Source organism: Notechis scutatus, chromosome 1 (genome assembly GCF_049901735.1).
Source record: "Notechis scutatus isolate UNSWTSFEM ecotype Mainland chromosome 1, rNotScu1.2, whole genome shotgun sequence".
In the NCBI taxonomy this organism is placed as follows: Eukaryota; Metazoa; Chordata; class Lepidosauria; order Squamata; family Elapidae; genus Notechis; species Notechis scutatus.
The window spans coordinates 246,320,777-246,345,384 of NC_142009.1; the positions used below are offsets into that span (position 1 = coordinate 246,320,777).

The 24,608-nt window shown below is 37.5% G+C and overlaps 1 protein-coding gene across 1 annotated transcript in view; it reads left to right on the forward strand.

The window, feature by feature from the left end:
* Nucleotides 1-1,686: 1,686 nt before the first annotated feature.
* CTR9 (CTR9 component of Paf1/RNA polymerase II complex) overlaps nucleotides 1,687-24,608 on the forward strand; it is a 29,808-nt gene continuing 6,886 nt past the window's right edge. Inside the window, exons 1-19 of the mRNA XM_087959888.1 lie at nucleotides 1,687-1,876; nucleotides 3,258-3,356; nucleotides 4,092-4,331; nucleotides 5,838-5,955; nucleotides 6,693-6,782; nucleotides 8,025-8,173; nucleotides 9,109-9,216; nucleotides 13,367-13,474; nucleotides 13,579-13,815; nucleotides 14,241-14,330; nucleotides 14,418-14,546; nucleotides 14,691-14,874; nucleotides 16,182-16,270; nucleotides 17,004-17,189; nucleotides 18,078-18,165; nucleotides 18,257-18,405; nucleotides 19,346-19,462; nucleotides 20,138-20,283; nucleotides 23,798-23,869. Of these exons, the coding sequence (XP_087816014.1) occupies nucleotides 1,832-1,876; nucleotides 3,258-3,356; nucleotides 4,092-4,331; nucleotides 5,838-5,955; nucleotides 6,693-6,782; nucleotides 8,025-8,173; nucleotides 9,109-9,216; nucleotides 13,367-13,474; nucleotides 13,579-13,815; nucleotides 14,241-14,330; nucleotides 14,418-14,546; nucleotides 14,691-14,874; nucleotides 16,182-16,270; nucleotides 17,004-17,189; nucleotides 18,078-18,165; nucleotides 18,257-18,405; nucleotides 19,346-19,462; nucleotides 20,138-20,283; nucleotides 23,798-23,869 (2,444 nt within the window). The 5' untranslated portion in view covers nucleotides 1,687-1,831. The remainder of the gene's footprint in view (nucleotides 1,877-3,257; nucleotides 3,357-4,091; nucleotides 4,332-5,837; nucleotides 5,956-6,692; nucleotides 6,783-8,024; nucleotides 8,174-9,108; nucleotides 9,217-13,366; nucleotides 13,475-13,578; nucleotides 13,816-14,240; nucleotides 14,331-14,417; nucleotides 14,547-14,690; nucleotides 14,875-16,181; nucleotides 16,271-17,003; nucleotides 17,190-18,077; nucleotides 18,166-18,256; nucleotides 18,406-19,345; nucleotides 19,463-20,137; nucleotides 20,284-23,797; nucleotides 23,870-24,608) is intronic.

The following is a 24,608-nucleotide window of genomic DNA, read 5'->3' on the forward strand; positions in this document are numbered from 1 at the left end:
GCGCACCAACGTGCCTACCGTCCCTGTCCTATTGTTTCTCTTATTCTTCTTTTATTTTTCTTATATGTACCCATTTCATGTATTCACAACTATGTATACACTTATACTTATTATCTTGTAAACAATTGGCAAATCAAATAAATAAAAATAAATAAAAATAAATAAATAAATAACATGACCAGATTTGTTTTTCCGCCAAAGTGATCTCTTTTTGGATTGAAGCTTCCTTATTGTTATGGGTAATCTGTTTTTTCTGGTTTTGGGAGTTGTTATTGGTACATATAGATTGATGACTCTTTTGACTTCAAGTAAAAATATGTTGTAATGGTCTTCAACAGTATTGCATCCAGTGAATAGAAATTGCCAATCAAGGAATGAGAGATCGTTGTCTATAAGATCATAGTTGCCTTTTTTGAAGTTATAATTGGGGATCACATCGTTGTGTTGATTTTTGTGTGGACGTATGTTGAGACAAGTCAATCATGCTGTGGTCACTGTTGGAAAAGGGTTCTTTAATTTGTATTCCATAAATTGAATTCAAACTATTGCAGAAGATGAGATTGAGGCCAAGTGTAATTAGATACGCAAGGAATCTGTCTCCAGTATAAAAGCATTTAGTGTATATGCAAAGCAAGAGAATAATAATAGTAGTATCAGTAAAAGGGGGAGTAAAGAAGATAATTAGAAGGGTAAATAATATTACTACAGCCACACTGCATGGATTAATAGATAATTTTAAGTTACAAATAGGAATGTGATGTAGAATTAGAAGAGTAAATAATAATACTATAGCCACACTGCATAGATTAATAATTTCAAGTTACAAATAGGAATGTTATATACTACATATACTGTATAATTCCTATTTTCAATCAGGGATTAGTTTTTGAGTAATTACCACTTTTTCAAGTGCTAGTGAGGGCTTTAATCTTGCAACTGCAATAACCAATCCTACACAGCTTTGGAAATAACGTGAAGCACGTTGATCAGAAGGATTTTTATGGATCAACTGTTCCACCAACAAAGTTATGCTATTTTAATTCCCAACAAATGCAGAATTTATGAAGAATAGAAACAATTTAGTTTGACTCATTCCATGTTTTTTGAACCACTGTGTAGATTTTTCTTACAAGACACTCTGTGGAAGAGCGCACCATCTTTTTCGCTGAACATATTGTTTTTTACATTAAGATGACTAATGCAAAGTTTACAAGTTATCAATGAAGAATATTTGTAGCTCAGGGTTGAAATGAAAGGTCCTTGGTGCTCTCTGATCTCGTTTGTTTTCTTGCAGACGTTTCATTACCCTTAACGAAGTAACGTCATCAGTGCTAGCAAGTTATTCTAAAACACAGCTTTTGTTTTTTAAATAATTCTATGGTCCCTTTCACTTACTCACTCAGCAAATTACAAAACACAGTACTGCAGGGGAAGTAATATCTATATAGGGGGATAAGCAATGTCTAATTTCTTATAATTTTTTTAAAAATGTGATTCACAAAGTTTCCTGGACGTATTAAACTAGCGTTGGAGAAGAGCCATTCCCCCGCTACTCAACTGCTGCCCAGCGCAGCAGAAGATCGGAGAGAAAACTAACTACCCAGACGCTTTGTCCCCCATCTCCTTCTCCCTCCCCCCGTGCGTCGCCCTCGTTCGCGTCGCCTTCCGCGCATGCTTCCGAGGCTAACGCTCGACAGCGCCTGCGCGAACGGCGACGGCGGCGGGGCTGTTGGTCAGACGGCCGCTCGGGCAGGAGGTTGGCGGCGTGAGGTGTTAGGGGGTTGTAGCGGTTTCCCCCGTAGCTGGAGCGGCGGCGCTGGCACTCGCCATCATGTCTCGGGGCTCGATTGAGATCCCCCTCCGGGATACCGACGAGGTGAGTTGGTGCGGGGCGTCCCTTGGCTCGCTTTCGGTGGGTCCCTGTTTGTCTGAAGTCGCTTTGGGGAAAGGCAGGGTAATTGAATATCCCACCCGCTTCCCTTGGAGGAGCTTGGAGCGGTCCTCGTGGAGTTGCTGGGGAGTTGGTGCTAAGTAAATCAGCTCCCACGAATATTTTGTGTGAGAGCTGTTTGGTCTTGTGGTTAAAAGTCCTGATCTAGGGAGTCGGGAGACTTGAGTTCTCTTGTTTTAGGCGTCACTTGAAGCCAGTCCTTCTCTCCCTCAACCCAGAAATGAAAGCAATGGTCAGCCACTAACAAAAAAATATTGCCTACAAAATTGCACAGATTGGTCCATGTAGTTAGCAGAAACTGACTTAAAGGCAAGACAAACAAAAGTACATGCACATGCGTACCTATTGCCAGCAGTACTTTGCAGTTTTGATATCCCTTAACTTGTTGCTTCCTTTAACAGCTGATAAGTTTGGGGAGGGGGGGAATGAAGGCACAAAAATATTTTTATGAGGCACTAAGCCATAGGGATCTTGAGTCTGCTTTTATCAGTGTTAACGTTTCTTTATTTTGGTACACAGAGATCACTGTTGTTACTGTCATTTTGCCTAGTTAGGTGTGTGTATTTGGAGAGTGAATGCAAGATTATTGTTCCGGCTTCTATATTTTTTTTTAAAAAAAATCTATCCAAAGGCAATAATAGTACCTGACCAATATTGTTGGAAGCTCAGCAAATTTACACCTGTTCACTTCTTGAACAGGTGACCTGTAGACAAGACTGCAATGTAAAAACAAAAAGAATAGAGCTCCCAAAACTAGGTGCAAGAATCTAGATGTCCATTACATAGTACAAAAAGTAGGTTTTAAGTGTCTCTTCGTGCCATTGTCTTACTGATCACCTGGGTTTTTGCAGCCTACGTATAATTGTCTTGTTAACAGAATTGTTCAAACCAATTCTGTATTGTAGAAAAACTACCACATAGCTTACCAGGAATTCCACTGAATTTGGTAAAGCTTTTAGCTTAGATTTACTGTTACTGCACAGATGTACCTAAATATGTATGTTTACTTGGTTTCCACAGGAGGAGGAATTTCTTCTGCATTGGAAAATAATCAGATTCTGTGAATGAGTCCTTATGTAGGATGAATGCACAGAAGTCTTGTTTTTCTGTATGCTCCTGAGTAGAAAAGTTATCCTGAATGAGATGCTGCTGATCTATAGAACTCCAGAAATCCCCTTTTAAATAATTTTAGTCAAGGAGAGGGCTTAACATACTGTTAGGAAATATAGGTAGTTTTTGTTTTGTGACCTTATTGTATGTGCCCTAATAACTAATAAAATATTGAATGTTGTCATTTGATTTTTAGGTCATTGAGCTTGACTTCGATCAATTACCGGAGGGGGATGAAGTTATAAGCATTTTGAAACAGGAACATACTCAGCTGCACATATGGATTGCCCTAGCGGTCGGTTGCATATCAGTTTGCTCTATTTTATTTATACTATAAGCTCATACATATTCCAAAATAGTGATTATTTTTGAATTCATTGATAACTTTCTTTGATTTAAGGGAATGTAGAAATGTATAGGTTTCTATTACTGTTCCCTTATCAAGGTAATCATTTGTAGAAGATTTGAATGGAATATCTGTATTTATTAAGTAGCAGCATTTTTGCAATAAGGCCTGCACTTTTCTTTTCTTTTCTTTTTTTTTTTTAAAAAGGAGTTCGGTGATACGATGTCATCAGAGTGGTGAAGTCAAAGGTTTTGGTCTGTTTTGCAGTGGAAAGGGAAGTTCAAGAAATAAACTAGATATGTTAAGCAATAAACTTAGTGTACTTACACTGTCTCTTATTTTATCTCCATCTCAAATATGAACAATTGTGCCACTAAAATTGGTGTTTTTCCTGCTGAAATTAGTGGTATGATTTGAGGAGGCTCTTGCACACACAAAATGCAACTGGGTGTCCACACCTGTAAGAATGAGATATTCACATAATAAAACCATTACACACACACATACACAAATACACACAACTTTCCAGCAGCAATGAAAAGGGTGATGTGTTACAGATATGACCCAGAATTCTGATTTCTTGTCATAATTTAATATATAATTGCTTGACTTTATGTGCTATGCATATTTTATGAATGCAATTTTAATAGCAGATTGCTAAATGTACTTTCATTTACATTTTAGCTGGAATATTACAAACAAGGCAAAACAGAAGACTTTGTGAAACTATTAGAGGCTGCTCGCATAGATGGAAACCTGGATTATAGAGACCATGAAAAAGATCAGATGACTTGCTTAGATACCTTAGCAGCCTACTATGTACAGCAGGCTCGGAAAGAAAAGAACAAAGATAACAAGAAAGAGCTTATTACGCAAGCTACACTATTGTACACTATGGCTGATAAAATTATCATGTATGATCAGGTAAGGTCAATCAACTAATTATGAAGATACTGATACATTTGTTTTAGGTTGTAGCACACTGAAATAATCTCTCTTGAAGATGAGAGGTTTTCTACTATGTTTCTTTTTTTTAAAGACTTTTAATGCAGGATATGATTCAAATAATAAGCTAAGTCACATTGTTTCCAAAAGTGGAGCTTTCACGGATCAGACTGTGGTTCGAAAAAAGTACCTTAGCCATAATCTATAACCATGACTTTTTATAGTTTAGTTTATCTAATTTACATCAGTGTACCTAATTTACATCACTAGGCAAATCTTGACTAGTAGCTAGCTTGTGGTTAAGTGACATTGCTTCTCCTGTGTGTGTGTGTATACACACACATATATACTGGAGAAGCAATGTCACACACACACACACACACACACACACACACAAAGCCTTTATATGCAAAACAAAAACTATAACTTAAAAATCACTTGCTCAGAGGTTTGCAGTGTAATTCACAAAAAGGAAGATCCGTTGTAAGATATCTAGGTGAAATAAAGTGATGAAAGGGAAGGGTTTCAGCTCAGTGTTAGAGCATTTGTTTAGCATGCAGAGATATTCAAGTAGAATCTTAGGCATATCTAGCTAGTGTCCAAGTATCAGTTGCTAGTAACTAGACAGTTTTGATGAAGATTTAGATGGAGATGGAAGGCCATTTCCATGCTGTGAATGAAAGGAGGAGGCTAGAAATAAGAATCTTCTATTTAGTGACAAGCACGTCTTGCTGAAGTGAAGGCACCTAGTTTTGCCAATCTCTTCTCCCACTGTTATCCAAAAAGTTCAATGTCCCTCCATTGGACTATAGGGTCAATAGATAGAATTAGTGAGTCCCAACTTCAATTGTACTTTCAGCTGTGGAAATTTCTGGGTGATTTTGAGCCAATTCCTTTCAATCTCTAATGTGATACGGTTATGTCAACAAAATATTGAAGGAGAGAGCCAGCATTAGCTTGTCGAGGAAACCTAGGTAATAAAGAAATGAACAAAAATAACTCAGAAATATATATCCATACACTATATTGGAGAAATAGTAGTAGAGCAGATGGATAACATTTATTTTCTGAGTTCCTCAAACATTTTTTTCAGCAACAAAAAAGAAGGTTATGAGTAATGTTAAAATGCAAAGATCAGAAAGGTTTTTTTAGGTCAAGAATTTGTTGCAGATACAAACAAGAGCTTATTAAAAATCTGAAAAATTATGTTTTCCTGGTGCAATTTGGCATGCTGTTGAAAAAAGGAGAAAAGGCTCCAGAAATTCCATATAAAGGATTTTTTGCCTGTTGGCACTGGTTATCTGTCATTTGCAAAAGAAAAAAAGTGGATGTAAAAGGAAGAGGATAAGGAAACATTTGAAGCAATTAGGCAACATTTCAAAATAATGTAGGAGCAAAGTGTGATTTTGAAACTCTTATCACTTAGAATGTTTTGTAGTAATTTCTCCTAGAAATAAAAATTAAGAGAATTTCCTGCTTTTCTAGAATCACTTATTGGGAAGAGCCTGTTTCTGCCTTCTGGAGGGGGATAAGATGGATCAAGCAGATGCACAGTTTCATTTTGTACTCAATCAGTCTCCCAATAATATTCCAGCCCTTCTTGGTGAGTCAGTCGTATTTTGTCTTCACAGAAATAAATTCACTTTAACAGTGTTGAGCTCAGTAGTCTTAAGAGATTGTGATCTGTGGGATATACAAAGGAAATGTGTTTCACCTTGGTATATAGCTTCTCCTGCTGCAGGTTGCTGAAGTCCAAAATAAGTCCTCTTACTTTTTTGGGGGGATAGAAACGATAGTTTCTTGCTCATTTTGGACTTTGAATTTAAAGTAGAAAATAAAAAGGGCCCGCTATCATAACTTTTAATAACTTACTTAGTAAGATTGTTAGCTGAAATGGATGGTTTTTCCTATAATAAAAAGAAGCAACTGCCTCCCTCTTCAGTACTTAGAGCTTGGCAGCACCTCATGCAGAAAGTGGTCATGACCTGATTCAGCCTTTTGTTGAAAGAAACTGTGAAACTCAGAGACTTGTTTAAGATGACAAAGGTAGGGGAGAGTTCAACAACCAGTTATGGCTTTTATTGGGCTTTGTGCTATTAATAAAAATAGAGCATTAGCAATTTTGAAATGCATCTGCTGCATAACTAATACAAGCAGGATGTTGATAATTGGATTAGAGGGAAATGGGGACATATTCGTGACTTACGGTTTTTTAATGCCATCTTTTCAGGGAATAACTATTATTCTTTTAATATATTTGCTGCTAGTAAATTGTGAACTCCTGATGTCTATCATAAATGTTAGAGATATTTATCATCTTCTATTGCTTCTTTCTAATAGGTAAAGCATGCATTTCGTTTAACAAGAAAGATTACAGAGGTGCCCTTGCCTATTACAAAAAGGCTCTGCGAACTAATCCTGGCTGCCCAGGTAAGAAGCAAAGCATGCACAGTAAAAAGGTAAAGGTTCCCCCTGCTCAGTTGTATCTGGCTCTTAAGGGATAGTGCTCATCTCCATTTCCTAGCTAAGGGATCCAGGGTTGTCCAAAGACACTTCCGTGGTCATATGCCTGTCATGACTACACCAAGGTGCATGGAATGCTATGACCTTCCCACTAAAATGGTGCCTGTTTATCTAATTGCATTTGCATGTTTTCAGCTGCTACTCCTTAATGAAAAGTCAGTATTTTATGTAACAAGGTTTTGGGTTGAGTCAGTGACTGGCCCAAGGTATTCAGCTGGTGTCCTTGACTAAGAAAGGAATAGAATCTGTGTTTCTCTGCTCCTTGCCTAGCTACCACTATATATTGGCTACCTATGAATTTTTTATCTTTTTAAAAAAATATTTCTGAATCTACAGCCTTCCTAAAATAACAGCTTTTGGTGAATAGCAGAAATTATTACCATAACAAGACCAGAATCTGGTTCAGATATTAGCCAACACTCATGAAAATTACAGAACTGAAGTTAAAAAAAACTTTGTGGATTTTTTTAGGATTATACAGAACTTTAAATTTGATCTACCAAAGATGCCTCTGAATATATGGGGATAGAAGCATCTGCAACACCTTAAAGCAGCTGTGCCCTTTTCTAAATTGATGTACTATCCAGAGGAAAAAATTGTGGGTGTTATAGACATGTGTTTGTATCTATCATGTTTCTGTGCATTTTGAAATGCATGTTGTAAACTGAACCAAAAGTACTGCATCACCTAATCTTTGCAGTTGAAATGAGAATTTTGGAGTAGCTCATCTAATTAAGAGTCTTGTATTCTCTGGAGTTCACCTGACAGAACCTCACATGCAAAAATGCCATTATTCAAATGAACATAGGAACTCTTGAGGAAATATGCCTACTATTATGTGCAAAGTGCTTCAGAATCATTAATACATAAATAATAAGAGAATCTTTAAGTTAAGAAGGGAATATAAATAACAATGCCAGCATAATGTGACCAAGTTGTTGGGCTGACTTTGGGAAGACTCCATGTCAAACCCTCACCCCAACCCATTGAGTGACTTTGGGCCTTTTGTTCTTAGATCCCAACCTACTTCACAAAGTTTTTATAGAGAAAAATTGTACATGGGAATGCTACGTAGACCACCATGGTTCCTGAAAGAAATATAATTCAAATAAATAAACATTGGAAGTGTTTACTGTTTTTGTCTCCTAGCTGAGGTTCGGCTGGGCATGGGCCATTGCTTTGTAAAGCTGAACAAGCTAGAGAAAGCTCGCCTGGCATTCAGCAGGGCACTGGAACTCAATTCCAAATGTGTGGGGGCTTTAGTTGGATTGGCTGTTCTGGAACTAAATAACAAGGAGGTGAGTAAGTTTAATCTAAAATTATAGTTTCCCAAGACTCTGGTGCTATAGTCAGTTTTTTAGATGGCAGGAGGCCAACCATGGCCATTTCACAATTTGAAATAAAAATCTGATTCTTCTTTCTTTAGCAAATGCCTAGCTCCTTTGATCTTGAAGCAACAATTGCTGAATAAGTCATTTAAAACAGAAATAATGGAACCAGCAAAGGTTTAGTGGTCTTATAAGGTTGCTTAGTATATGCTTAAACATCTCCAACTTGTGATATTGTGGCTTAGATTGGCTTTTCTATCTGCATCACAGATACACAGAGGAAGGAATGTAGTCACACACATTTTGTTACAAAGGCCTGAAATAAAATAAAACCTGTCCAAAGCTGAGTCCAGTAACCTGAGTTTTGATGGTATAAAATAATCCAATCAGGCTTGCTAACATTTACTACTATAAGCACAGTTCAAGCAAGAAATGGGTCCCAAATTCATGCTAATTTATTTATTTTTAAAACAATCCCAGAAAAGGATTACCTACCAACATTTAATGTGATGAAGATGATTTGCCCTGCACTTAATCTTGGACTTACACATTTCTTTGTCCACTATCACAGTCATGAAAAGATAAACTGTTTTCCATTTGAATCATGTACTGCTATTCTTGGCTCTGAAGGCGAATTTCTTATATGGTAGAGTTTTCTTATTTTTTAGAAAAAGCTGTTATTCTTGCTAATTGATATACCATTATCAGTCTAACCTCATTCATCTTCATGGCATATTTATGAAATAAGCTATTTTTTCTGCTGGGAATGGCAGCCACCCATATGGCCAGTCAATGTTGTGATCAAGATATCAATTTTGAAAAACAGCCCTTGAATTTTTAAAGACAATAACTAGGAAGGTTAACATACATTTCAATATGAATAAAAACTGTCAATTTCCTTTCAGGCGGATTCCATCAAAAATGGTGTCCAGTTACTCTCTAGAGCTTACACAATTGATCCTAGTAACCCTATGGTATTAAATCACTTGGCAAATCATTTCTTCTTTAAAAAGGTAAGACAACAAGGTTGTGATTTGAATTATGCTGCTAGCTGAATTTTTTCAAGCTGTTTAATAAAGTCAGACTTAATTCAGAATTGCCTGAAATCATTCTTATTTTTCATCATTCCAATTGGGAAATAGAGTTGCAGTTTGCTTTTTATATCTTGTGGAACTGAGGAAATGCTAATGCAAATGATGAAGGTCGTAAAAAAGTTTCTTTGGTCTCTGTCTGTGGTATTCATCTGGAATATGTAAGCTATAAGTATATATTCCACAATGATTGAAATTTGCAGACTGGCTTCAGAAGGTTCATTAATGTTTGTGTGAGAGAGAGAGGGATAGATACACATGAATCCTCTTTCAAACATTGGCTGAATTTGTACATTACACCAACACAGATTTCAAGTTGGGACATGTGTCACACTTCAAGGGTTAAGGATTGTATAGGCAGCAATATCCAGGAAATTATGAATTATTGCACTTGTTACAAATGGTCAATCTAAGATTTCTAAGAATTTGAATTTCAGTCTACCTCAGACCATGGGTGTCCAACCTTTTGGCTTGCCTGTGCCACATTGAATGAAGAGGAATTGTCTTAGACCACATATAAAATATATAATTATTGTATATAAATAACAAACTTCCTTTATTTTTTTATATTTTTATTATCTTGTGGGGTGGCATTACTAGCTGTCCAGGGCCATATGTGGCCCATGGGCTATGGGTTGGACACACCTGCCCTAGACTATACTATATTATACTATATACAATATTATAAAATATTATGGCAGGACGGTGGCCATGGAAGTCGGAATCCGCTAAGGAGTGTGTAACAACTCACCTGCCAAATCAACTAGCCCAAACAATACACCTTCTATTCAAATAGACACTTATCATGGTCCAGAATAGATATGATATAGATGTCAACAGAATTAATAACTAACATTCAAGAAATAAATATTGAAACAAGTACTTGGGCAGATCACAATCCAATGACAATTAAATGGAAAGGACAAAAAAGATCTAGATGGACGTTTAATAAATATTTTAAAGGAAAAAGACTTCACACAGTGGATGGAGAAAGAATTGCCTTTTTTCTTTAGAGAAAACAAAAAAGAAGATACATCAATTCAGAATGTATGGGATACAGTGAAGGCATATGTTGGAGGCTTGATAATAGGCTATACAAGGAAAAGGAATACTATGAAAAGACTAGCCTCTAAGGCCCTAAAGGATGAACATAAAAGACTTGAAAAAGAGCTACAGAAAATGCCACAGAAAAAGGACATCAAGCTAAAAATTGATATAATTAAACACAAAATGGCTCAAATAGAAAAAGAAGAATTAGTACAGAAAATTAGAGGTGCTAAACAGAACTACTTTGAAGACGCAAACAAACCAGGTAGATGGTTAGCATACAAATTGAGAAAGGAGAAAGAATCAAGGAAAATATTGCAATTAATAGATGACCAAGGCCAAGTTTGCCATGGTAGCAAAGAAATGATTCGAGACTTCTATGGGAAATTATATATTGATGAGGAAAGAGTTAAACAGTACTTACAGAATGCTAATTTACCTCAGATACCTAAAGAGACTGAAACAATGTTAGAAAGCAATATAACGATGATGGAGTTAATTGGCAGAAAGACTTAAAAAATATTTAAATAATTTTATCCATCCTGATCAAAATGGATTTCTGCCAAAGAGACAAATTAAAGACAATATGAGAGTAATCTTGGACACCTTGGAATACTATGAGGCACATCCTGAAAAACAAATGGCTCTGATATTTCTAGATGCACAGAAGGCATTTGATAATGTGAATTTGCGATTCATGTTATTACTGTTGGAACAGATGGGCTTTGCTAGAAAATTTATTCAACCAATAGAAGCTATATACTATAAGCAAACTGCAAAGGTAATGATAGAGAGAGAACTGACAGACTCTTATCAATATAAGAAAAGGAACAAGACAAGGGTGCCCACTATCACCTTTGTTGTTTGTGTTAACTTTGGAAGTGCTAAACAGAAATATTAGAGATGAAAAGAATATAAAGGGAATGAAAATCAAAAAGGAAGAATTTAAGCTGCAAGCATTTGCGGATGATCTGGTTTTCGTCTTAGAAGACCCTTTAGAAACAGCATCAAAATTGATAGAAAAGATAGAGACATATGGAAAGGTGGCTGGTTTGAAAATAAATAAAGATAAGACAAAGATTTTGACAAAGAATATGCTATTAAGACAAAAGGAAGAACTGGCAGACCTATTGAAAATTCAGGTCACGAATAAGATTAAGTACTTGGGGATATATTTGACAGCAAGATGTAGTACATTAAAAGAGAATAATTATATTAAACTTAAACAGCAGATAGCGCTAGATTTGGTGAAATGGGAAAATTTACAACTGTCACTAATAGGGAGAATTTCAACAATCAAGATGACTATATTACCCAGAATTTTAGATTTGTTTCAAACAATTCCAATTAGGCTTGGAAAAGACTACTTTGAAGATTTAAATAAAATTGTGTTGAAATATATATGGCAAGGTAAGAAAGCGAGAATAAAATTAAAACTTTTGCAAGATGCTAGAATTAGAGGAGGATTTGGTTTGCCTAATTGGGAGTTGTACTACCAAGCTACAAATCTGATGTGGGTTAAGGAATGGATAACACTAAGAAATACTAGATTGTTGACATTAGAAGGACATGATTTGTTGTTGGGGTGGCATGCTTTTTTATGATATAAAGGAACTAAAACACAGGGGTATTTTAGAAGACATTATATATGGGAGTCTCTGTGGTTAAACTGGGAGAAGATTAAAAGACAATGTTATTTGAAAATTCCAGTCTGGTTATCGACTATTGAAGCATTTTCCTATCCCATAATATATAAGAAGGAACAAACAGTTAGATATGGGGAAATATTGGATGAAAAGGGTGAACTTAAATCGATGCAAAATCTAGAGGAACAAGGTATAAAGATGAATTGGTTTTCATATGCGCAAATACATTCAAGGTATGATGAATATCTCAAAACAGAAGGATTTTATGACAAATTGACTGACTTAGATAAGATTTTGACAGGTACTGATGAAAAGGTGATTAAAAATCGTATGGTTATTTATTAGAAACTAAACTAGAGGAAGAACAAGTTAAAGAAACTATGATTGCTTGGGGAAAGAATTTTGGATAAGGGATTGATTTAGAGAAATGGCAAAAATTGTGGTCTCAAAATTATAAAATGACAATGTCAACAGCATATAAAGAAAAGTTGTATAAGATGTTTTACAGGTGGCATTTCCCCCTGACAAGAATAGCAAGAATGTTCAAGAATAAATCTGAAAAATGTTGGAAATGTCATCAGACACCTGGCTCATGTTACCATATGTGGTGGACTTGTGCGGATGCTAAAAAATACTGGACTAAAATCCACATGTGGTTGGAAAAAATGACAAAAAAACATATAGACTTGAAACCAGAGATATTTTTATTGGGAATTTTACCTGAAATATATAGTAAAGACTTGAAATACCTGATTGTAAATGTATTAACAGCGGCTAGGATTGTATTTGCTAAAAACTGGAAAAATGAGAAAATACCATCACAGGAGGAAATCATTAAGAAAGTATTGGAATGTGCTGAAATGAGTAGATTGACATTTGAAATTAGAGAACAAGAGGATAAATAATTTTATAAAATTTGGGATCTTTTCTATCAATGGTTAGACAAAATATAGTAATGAAATATGTAGACTTTTAGAAAATAATAAATATATAAAGATGTACTTATTATTATATCTACAGAATGATTTTAGGATAGATTTGGGATGATAATATGAACTGTTATAAAATAAACTAAGTAAATTGTGATTATCTTGTAAAACATGAATGAATAATAGTATAGTCAAATGATTGATTAATAATGATACTAAGGTATTTAATTTTTGATTGACAATATGAAATTATATGCAATGTAATTGTAATTGAAGACTATGAAATGGAAGCACAAAACAATTTGTAAACCAACCGGCACACTGTATGTACACCTATGGAGGATAACTTGATGTTTTTATGTTTTGTTTGTTTATGTTTGTTTTTAAAAACCAATAAAATTTTAAAAAAATACTATAAAATATTATGATAATCTTATTTTCTTTATACAGGATTATGGTAAGGTCCAACATTTGGCACTTCATGCTTTTCACAATACAGAAGTAGAAGCAATGCAGGCAGAGAGTTGCTACCAGCTGGCCAGGTCTTTTCACGTTCAGGTATATTATGCTTTACATACCTCTCTTTCTGCTTTGCAATCTTATTTTCCTAAGATTTTCCCAAGTTTTAATGCCTTTCTTCCTTATGTTCTTCTTTTTATTAGGAAGATTATGATCAAGCTTTCCAATATTATTACCAAGCCACACAGTTTGCCTCTTCATCTTTTGTACTGCCATTTTTTGGACTGGGCCAAATGTACATTTACCGAGGAGACAAAGAAAATGCATCACAATGCTTTGAAAAAGTTTTGAAAGCCTACCCTAACAATTATGAGACCATGAAAATTCTTGGATCTCTCTACGCTGCTTCAGAAGATCAAGACAAACGAGATATTGCAAAGGTACAGCAAGCCTCAAGAGATAAGAGCAAAATTATAATTCATCACTTTTAATTTAAGGTGAAATCTCAAACTCCGTGTCAGTTATTTTTGAGAAATCCAAGTACAATTGATACTTAATTTGTATTGCCTATGGACCTGATATATATTAGGAGGGATTTTCCTGTCATGGTTAAATTTATACGTATTGGAACTTGTTTTAAAAAAGGGAACATTTGTCTTAGAAACAGCAAATGCTGTGCTACATGTAAAAGTGATTATTTGTGGAATGCTGAATTTTAGACACTGCATACAGTCCTTAATTTAGGACTATTCATTTAACAACCGTTAAAGGTTACAACAGCCTCAGAAAACTATTTACTGTGTGCCACTTTTCAGGGAAATTCTAAATCAAATTTTATAAAGTAACAAGTTGCTTTTTTTAATAGGGTCATTTAAAGAAGGTGACAGAACAGTATCCAGATGATGTGGAAGCTTGGATTGAGCTAGCACAAATCCTTGAGCAGACAGATATACAGGTATATAAAAGGTGGGTAAAGTAGGCTTGTTTCATGGTGAACAATTGCATGTTACACTAAATCCTTCCACTGTCTCTAAATGTATAGGGTGCTCTTTCAGCCTATGGCACAGCAACACGAATACTTCAGGAAAAAGTACAAGCTGATGTTCCCCCAGAAATTTTAAATAATGTGGGTGCTCTTCACTTCAGACTTGGAAACTTAGGAGAAGCAAAGGTATGAATCTCAACTTCCCAACCACTGTTACTATTTGTATGCAATATATTTATAACTTGGCTGAGCGTGTAAGCACGTATGTATCATGTATGTGCACACATGTATAAATATACACTTTTTTTACCTTCTTATACTTGCATTTAGAAATATTTTTTGGCATCCCTGGATAGAGCTAAAGCAGAAGCAGAACATGATGAACATTACTACAATGCAATTTCAGTGACAACATCATACAACTTAGCCAGATTATATGAAGCAATGTGTGAATTTCACGAAGCAGAGAAACTGTACAAAAACATCCTAAGGGAACATCCAAATTATGTTGATTGTAAGAAACCTTGTTGCAATCCTTAAATTGAAAATAGTTGCATGTGTATATTTTCAAACTGTTGAAAACTATGATATCACAGATCTGTGCATTGAGTTGCTATTAGAAGTATTTTATGCAATATTTTCTCTTTGATTCATATATCATTGGGTAGGATCTCACTGCCTTGAAGGAAATGGTATGTTACAAAGCCACTGCTGGACCATGTTGAATAATTCCTGTCCAGTGTCTCTCTTAAGAACAATTGTGGAGAACGTGGTTGGGGTATAGTGCCAGCTGTTCCTGGAATAAGCAATTTCAGACTAGTTTTGGTTCTGGGCATAGTGGTGAGATGGCAGTGAGTGTACTTATGAATGACCTCTGGTGAAGCTGGAATGGATATGGTGCAGCTATGATGGCTCTGCATGATCTGTGAGGTTTAATACCAGCAATCATGGTACCTTCTGTAATGGCTCCAGGAGCTAGGGAATGAGGGGTGTGGTGGTGGTTCTTCTCCATGATCAGTTTGAGTTGGTGTTGATAAGGGGTAAAGTATCAAACCCAATAACCTTGCTTGCAAGGTCTTTATGGTCTCACTATTCCTATTTATCAGCTACATGAAGCCATTGAATAAGCTTACCGAATGGCATAGTATCATGTATCATCAATATGTTGATAATATCCAATTGTATACTCAACTTCTAGCTGACCATGTGATGCTGAAAAGTTCTTTTGTGGAGCCTGGAAACTTATGGATTTGGATGGAGAGGAACAGGCTTAGATCATAATCTTAGCAAGACTTGAAAATAAGTTTAATAAAATTTAAAAAATCAGGAAAATAATCACATATGCTGCCATACCCAGTGAAGCACTGCCATTATAAGCCACAATTTTACCTCTTTAAATTCAAATATGCAAAGCATATGCAGTTGATTTAAAAGATAAACCTAACAAGAAAATGTGAAGAGAGCATTGTTGTTTGACATCTTTATAGACTCATATTAGAATACATTTCTGTGACCTTCTGAAGCATCTTGTGTTGAATCAAGTAGCATTAGGAAGATTTGCTGGTGTAAATAGGCATTCTATTGTTCCTTTTAACTTGACATCTAAATGGCTAGCATCATTGTGTGATCCTTTCTAACCTGTAGTACAGCTGATGGTTAGCACTATAATTAAACTGTTCTGCTTTTGTCCCAATCGGATGCAGTAGCAATATCACAAAAGTCTTGAAGAGCAAACATGCATCATTCAAAGCACTTATGAAACAAGATACTGTATTCTGGAAATGAGTCTTTGATCATTAAAATCTGTTCCCCTTTCTTTAGGCTACCTGCGTTTAGGAGCTATGGCTAGAGATAAAGGAAACTTTTATGAAGCTTCTGACTGGTTTAAAGAAGCACTTCAAATCAATCAGGTCAGTAAGAATTTGCCATCATTTAGAAAGCAATTTTATAGCTAAGGCCATGAATTCTAAAGATTTTCTGTGGCCAGTTAACAAATCATTGTTAACTTTTTTTTTTTTAAATGGTCATATAATTTAATAAATATACATTATGTCATTGCTGGCTTTTAAATTTTCATAGTGTATTTTTAATGAGTAGTTGGAATTATAGTCTGTAGAGATTCTCAGTAATCCAGGTCATGGTTGTTCCAAAGGTGGAATGAATACTCTTTGAATGGTGGAGTAAAAATGGATTTTCAGAGAAAAATTGTAGACTACAGGAACCAGAAGCAATACTCAGGAGTCCCTGAGGACACAGATAAACCTCCCAAGTGCTTCAACTACCCTCTAAAAGGATGCAGATTACCAGCTGTCTGCAAGAAATATAAATTCTTCCGTTCCCCACTATCCTGTCGAAGCTGAAAAAGCTTTTTAGATGAGAAGTGGAATGTCTTCAAAAGAAAAAACAAAGTCCAGTTGCCCCCTAAAAAAGCACCTTTGGGAGTAGTTGGAATGTCTCCCGGACAGCATCTATTGTGGAATTTTCTCCCCTTTTTCCAAAGTTTGGATTTTAGCAAAGTTCGCTGAAATTCTTAAACGTTTTATGGGATGCCTTTTGGAGCTGGGGAGAGGTGGATCTTTTTGAACTAGAAGTATTTCTTACTATAGTTAAGCTGATTTTTAGTGTATTGGAATATTATTTCAGGACCATCCTGATGCTTGGTCCCTGATTGGCAATCTTCACTTGGCCAAACAAGAATGGGGTCCAGGACAGAAGAAATTTGAACGAATATTAAAACAACCATCAACACAGAATGACACTTACTCTATGTTGGCTTTGGGCAATGTATGGTTGCAGACTCTGCACCAACCCACCAGAGACAGAGAGAAGGTAAATACTCTGCATCTTTACGCTGTCTTTTCTGCAGCTGCTTCAATGGATGAGCATTGCTTTCTGTCTAATCCGGATTTTCAAATCCACAAACTGCTGGATAATGGATTTTCCACACACACACACACACCCAGTCTTCCTAAATAGGAGACAGGAAGTTTCTGTGCAGAAAGGAAAATTGTCTTACATAATATAAAATTACAAGTTGATCTTATTAATCAGTCCTTTATATACTATGACTTTATGATACACTTGAACAGCAACGGAGAGTAAGACTTTTACAAAACTTTAAAAGAAATGAGAGGATAGACAGTTCTTTTCTCTCTTTGCCAAGGATTTTACATTAGTGTTTATATTGATTGTGTGATGCATTTCATGTATTTTAACATTTGTTTTAATATATTTAATATATTTTGTTAATATGTTTTAATATATTTTAATATTTCTTGAGTATCCAGGCAAGTTATTGAAACATTTTAATAAATATTGTAAATACAACTAGTCCACAACTTATGACGACAATGGAGGCCAGAATTTCCATTGCTAAGCAAAGCATTTACGTGAGATCTGCACAATTTTACAACCTTTTTTGCCATCGTTGTTAAGCGAATCAGTGGCATCGTTAAGTGAATTGTGTGGACATTGAGCAAATCCAGCTTCCCCCATTGACTTTGCTTGTTGGAAGCTGGCTAGGGAGATCAGAAATGGTGATCACATGACCCAGGGATGCTGCCAGTGTTGTAAAATATATGGCAATTGTCAAGTATCCAAATTTTGATCGCATAACTGGGATACTGTGACAGTTTTAAGCGTAACTTTGAAAGATCACTGAACAAATGGTTGTAAGTCAAGGATTACCTGCATTCACTTCCCGTCTCCCTTTTGCAGGAAAAACGTCATCAAGATCGTGCCCTAGCCATCTACAAACAGGTCCTCAGGAATGACCCCAAGAATTTGTATGCCGCTAACGGCATAGGTACTAAGATTTCTTGTCTTGACTTTTCTTTTTTACATTACAATTTTGCAGTGATTTTGCATGGTTCTGGAAATTGGATTTTCCTTTTTAGGAGCTGTGCTGGCACACAAAGGATATTTCCGTGAGGCTCGTGATGTTTTTGCCCAAGTGAGAGAGGCAACCGCGGATATCAGCGACGTGTGGCTTAATCTTGCACACATTTATGTGGAGCAGAAGCAGTACATCAGTGCTGTGCAGATGGTAATCCTTAATAAATACCTTGACTTTAGGACAAGTTACTTATGAACACTGAAGTACGAATTTCAAGCTGAGTCTTTTCTGTGAGGATTTTTAGTTTTGTTGGCATGATCCTATCATGTTGGGCTAAATTGGATCATTCCATGAATGTTTTCAGTACCTTCTGCTTTTCTTTCTTTCTTTTAATTACATTTAAATTGTGCTGTGCAATGGATATATTCACAGGACTGAATCAGTGGTGTTGGTTTTCTCTTTATAGGCCATCTGGGCATGGGCTCTTTTCAGAAATGCATATACCAAATGGCATAGGTTCCCATTGCAATAAAGAATTGGAGATGAATTGCTATAACTGAGACATATAATTGGCAGACTGAGTGGTCTATTAATCAATAGTTAATGCCCAGAAGAAAGCCAAGGCTATTAAATAGCCAAATGAATTTATTTTAAGACTGCGGTTATTGAAAGAGAGTGTTAAAAACGATTTTTTCCCATGGATCTGAAAACTGATGAAAAACAAATCAGGAAGTTACAAATAACATGTTGGCAAATTTTTGATATGTTGTGTGTGATAGAATTTGTATAATCACGTATCATAGAAATTTATATACACGTGTTTGGCTTTTAAGCTGACTGCATGGAAAAGGAAACCAATTTCTTTCTTTCCAGCCATCTTAGGGGAGAGTATTTTTTAAGCTGCTGTTTTAAGCTTTTGTTGTGCTGCTGTGTTGGGTATAAAGCTGGAGCTTTGCTCTCTTCTTCAGCCTATGTAGAAATGCAGGATGTTGTGGTAGGTTTTTGGAAGTTACTAAGAGATATTTGCAAACTCATTTATAAGGCTGTGCTCAGTATTGCATTCTGACTGCGGTGCAGTTTTATCTGGAACACTATAAAAGTTGGCAATTTAAACTAATTCTTCAAACATTTATTCTTTTCCCCACCCTAGTATGAGAATTGTCTCCGAAAATTCTATAAACATCAGAACACCGAAGTATTGCTGTATTTGGCCCGAGCTCTCTTCAAATGTGGTAAATTACAAGAATGCAAACAAACATTGCTAAAGGTAGGAAAAGTTTCTAATATTTAATGAAACAATTATCAATAATAATTGTTATTATTGATGGTTATATACCCTAGAATCATATATAGTCACAGTTATTGCAATAGCATAAAATACAATAAAACAGCCATGTTGTAAAAAAAGTAGTCTAAGTAGAATGAAACTTCTATAGGAAGAAAAAATACTTAGTCCCAAATATCACCCGGATACAATATAGAGCAGGGGTTCCCAAACTATCAGGGTATGCCTCCCTTAGGAAGGCACAGAGACCAGGGAGGTATGAAAAACCTTTTTTAGTTGCATTTTTAAAATAAATCTACCTTTATCAAAGTTTCATTGTATTGTTTTAACTGTTCATTTTGTATTTGGATATTTTTAGGGAAAGCGTGTACATTAAGATTGGGCTAAAGGGAGGTGTGATGGCAAAAAGTTTAGGAACCCCTGCTATATAGAGAGTCACCACAAACCAAAATCTCAAATTATGGATACTGTACAAGATAAAAAAAGGAGATGAATAATCATACACCATAGGCTGTCCAGGGAAGTTTCCTCTTCTCCAGCTTGTGGGAGGCCATTACTGAGAGAGCCTGACTGGCTTCCTAGGTATGTTGTAACAACAGTTTCTGTTTTCTGGTTGGTTCATCCTGGTTTAATTTTAAATTAAATTTGAATTCTCAGGCAAGACATGTAGCCCCCAGCGATACAGTCCTTATGTTCAACGTGGCTCTTGTGCTGCAAAGGCTAGCTACCTCTGTCCTGAAAGATGAAAAAAGTAACCTGAAGGAAGTACTAAATGCTGTGAAAGAACTGGAGTTAGCTCACAGGTAAGGAGATATAATCTTTATTTAAGAACACACACACACACACACACACACACACACACACACACACACACACACACGTAGAATATGCACTGCATTAGAGTATGGTGGGGTGGTGATGGAGATTAAAACCAAATTCTAGCCTAGCTTAACAGACTATAATTATTTTGTATAATTTTGTAATGCATCTGGAGCAGTGCCCCCCCGCCCCCAATCCTTTGGGCACCAGGGACCAGTTCCATGGAGAGAGGTTTTTCTCTGGACCGGAGAGGACATGGTTTTGCATGCTGCCTGCATCCCATGGATGGGGCTTCATGTCATTCCACAAACCGGGGGTTGGGGACCCCTGATCTAAGAGGCAAGATTCAAGCGGTTAACTTTATTATAGAATAATAATAATATATTTCATAAGCTCTCTCTCATAGCTTTTAGAGTTTGTTTCTGGCCATAGATGTGTGAAGTCCCTAGCATTGCCCTCCACCTAGAAAGTTAATGGGCTAAATAAAACCTATAGGGATGGAAAGGGAAGGCAGATAGCCTTGTTGCTTGAACGGTTTTGTTCTACAAGTAATCCTTGACTGATGAGCGTAATTGGCATTTCTGTTGTAAGTCAGTGTGGAGAGAGGAAGTAGAATCATCACCCAATTTTACTGCCATTTTTTACCATTGTCCTTAAGGCAGTCACATTGTTATTAAGTGGATTGCGTGGTTATTAAGTGAATCCAGCTTTCCGAATTGACATTGCTTCTCAGAAGCGAAAGAAGTTTGCAGATTGTGATTGCATAAGATGCTGCAGCCATCGTAAATGAGAGCTAGTTGCCAAGCATCCAAATTGTGATCATATGACTGAAAGGGTCAGTGTTAACAGGCATAACTTTAAGAATAGATTGTAAGTCCCTTTTTCCAAGGCTGTTGTAATTTCAAACTGTTGTTAAACGGACAGTTGTAAGTTGAGGACTGACCGTATTGCTGTGGTCCTCGAAAATTAGTTGGGGGATAGAAATGCAGGTTGAGGACAGATGGGTAGTTTAGGTAGTCCTTGATTTACGACCACAATTGTTCCCACCATTTACTGTATATACTCGAGTATAAGCCGAGTTTTTCAGCCCATTTTTTGTGCTGAAAAAATCCCCCTCGGCTTATATTCGAGTCAGATTCCCTCTGAAAAAAAAATGGTGTGGAGTCGCTGCCGCCGGAGCGGCCCCAGTCCCGCCGCCTCGGGAAGGGAAAGGCAAAGCGCTTTTGCCTTTCCCTTCCCGGCTGGGGCTGTTGGGAGTCGCTGGCGCGGCCCCAGTCCCGCCGCCTCGGGAAGGGAAAGGCAAAGCGCTTTTTGCCTTTCCCTTCCCGGCTGGGGCTGTTGGGAGTCGCTGCCGCCTGCCTTTCCCTTCCCGGCTGGGGCTGTTGGGAGTCGCTGCCGCCTGCCTTTCCCTTCCGGCTGGGGCTGTTGGGAGTCGCTGCCGCCTGCCTTTCCCTTCCCGGCTGGGGCTGTTGGGAGTCGCTGCCGCCTGCCTTTCCCTTCCTGTCTGCCCGCGGATGTCAGCGGAGCTTTGCCGCTGCTTCGTCCGGGGTCTCTGCGCAAACACGTCCACCCGAGCGGGGCTTGTCACCTCCGCCACGCAACGAGCGCTGCCCTCGGATTCCCTGTCCGGTTGCCCCCCTTTTGAGGGCGATGGCAGTAAACTGTTCCCGTAGCAGCGGATGCTCCGCTGACATCCGCGGGCAGACAGGCGAATGCGGGACCTTCTCCTCCAAGGGTGCCCGGCGCCTTTCTACCCACCCCCGGCCCGTCTCTTTCAAGCAGCGGCGACTGCGGGGCGGGGTCGTCCTGCAGGGACACCGGTGGGCGCGAAAGAGGGGCGGGCGGAGAAGCTCCTCTCCTGCCCCGCCCGGGGGGTCTTCCCCTTCTCCCGGTACAGGGAGCTCCGCGGCGCTGGGCGGGCGCCAAAGACGATGCTCGGGGCTCGGTCGGAACCGTCCGGCGCGCCCGATCCGATGCTAGCGCAGCGGCTGCGCGCAGCTTCGCTCCAGCGGCGGCCTTCCAAGCCGTGGCCTTTCCCTTCCCGAGGCGACGCGGGACTGGGGCCGCTCGGCGGCAGCGACTCCCAACAGCCCCAGCCGGGAAGGGAAAGGCAGGCGGCAGCGACTCCCAACAGCCCCAGCCGGAGGGAAAGGCAGGCGGCAGCGACTCCCAACAGCCCAGCCGGGAAGGGAAAGGCAAAAAGCGCTTTGCCTTTCCCTTCCCGAGGCGACGTGAGATAGTGAGATCATTTCCCAAATTAATTATTTTTATTTTTGAAATTTACCAGTAGCTGCTGCATTTCCCACCCTCGGCTTATACTCGAGTCAATAAGTTTTCCCAGTTTTTTTTGTGTAAAATTAGGTGCCTTGGCTTATATTCGGGTCGACTTATACTCGAGTATATATGGTATGTTGTGTTGTTGAGATATGTGTTAAGTGCATTTTGCCCCCTTTTGTGACCTTTCTTGTCTCAGTTGTTGAGTGAATCACTGCAGTTGACAAGTTAGTAACCCGGTTATTAAGTGAATCTGGTTTTTTTCTCCTTGACTTTGCTTGTCAGCAGGTCGCAAAAGGGGATCACATGACCTTGGGGCACAGCAACGGTCATAAGTTTGAATCAATTGCCAAGCACCTGGATTTTGATCACGTGATCATGGGGATGCTATAAAGGCTGTAAACTGTGAAACATGGTCATAAGTCACTTTTTTTCAATGCCCTTGTAACTTTGAATATTCACTAAATAAACTGTTGTAAGTCGAGGACTATCTGTAGTACATACAAACATTTTCAGCAGAGTCTAAAAATACAGAGAGCCAGAAGATGAAGGCTTCAGAATTGGACCTAGCGTTCTAGCCTGCAAGCATTACTGCCTGTTTTAATATACAAAATAGGGCTGGGAGTGGAGGGGTGTCCATTCAAGCAGAAACAGAATGTGTCCCCTTCAAAAGAGTGCTTTTGAATAGCATGCTTGTTCTTAAAATTAAATCTTTTTTTTAACTTAACGTATTGAGGCAGGCTATTGTTTATTATTAGTGTTATAATACATTGCCTTGTATTTTCGAACGATGGCCTCTGCCAAGAACTTTCTTTTATCACAGGAGTTCCTTTTGCATGAGATATTCCTAGAACCATCAGTTCATCAGGTTCAGAGATTCTCCAAAACCTGTCTTGAGCCACCTGCAAGATGATTCAGTTTCACTTTTAAAAGATGCAAATACACTCTCATTGAAGAAGTAGAAATTGTTGGGTTGATTTTTATGAGAAGTTATTGGCAATTCAAATACTTAGAGTACTTTCTTTTCTAGGAACTGAAAGAGTGATTTGATGGGGAGCTAAAGATATAGAATGGCGTGTGAAGTTAAAAAGCAACACCTTAATTTTGACATCATCTAGTTTGTGATAAATATGTACCACTTTATAAGAAAAATACACATGGGGGAAAAGACAGGGATATTTTAAAATTCTTCCAAAATAATCTAATTTTCTGTTTCTCATTCAGATACTTCAGTTACTTGAGTAAAGTGGGAGATAAAATGAGATTTGATTTGGCGCTTGCTGCAACCGAAGCCAGGTAAAAAAAAAAAAAATTGTAACCAGAGCTTTCAAGAATCAGTTCCTTACGAAATAAGCAAAGTATTTGAATTGCAAGTTTCAGTTTTCAGTACAGACTTTTAAGGTTAGCTATGTACATCTTTAGCTGAAACCCATAAGGAAAGGAGAGTCAACATAATTAGGAGATAATGTTGACTAGCCATATGTGGCAGATTTTAATGACTACTCTTGGGGAAGTAGTATTTTCTGTGGATTATTCCAATGTTTTTTGTATTTCTTTTTATTATTAGTTCTAGCAGAATTTTCCAAATATTATCATACACCTCTTTTGAAATAATTCTACAGTGTATCCTTGACGTTCTGTAAGCTACATTTCTCTAAGGATTCTCTTTAATGAAGAAAATGCCTTTGTCTTCTGGATTGGACTCTTAAAAGATTTATCTTTTTTTTAACTTCCTAATTAAGTAGGTGTCAGACAGAAAGTAGTTTGAAACAAGTGTTGGCAGGCAGGCTGTCCATGAAAGTGAAACTCACACTTAGTTTTATTGGAATAAGAGCATTTCAGAAATCCTAAATCTAAATATAAAGGGTTCATATGAGGAAGCTAAATACACAAAAGCCCTGAACATCAGATATTTGTCATGTATTGGGATTCAAGGCAGTGTAACCCAATTAGTTGGATAAATAATTGATCTTTTCTAGGGCAGAACAATTTGAGGTGCCAAGCTACTGCTTTAAAAAGTGATGTGATTGTTAGA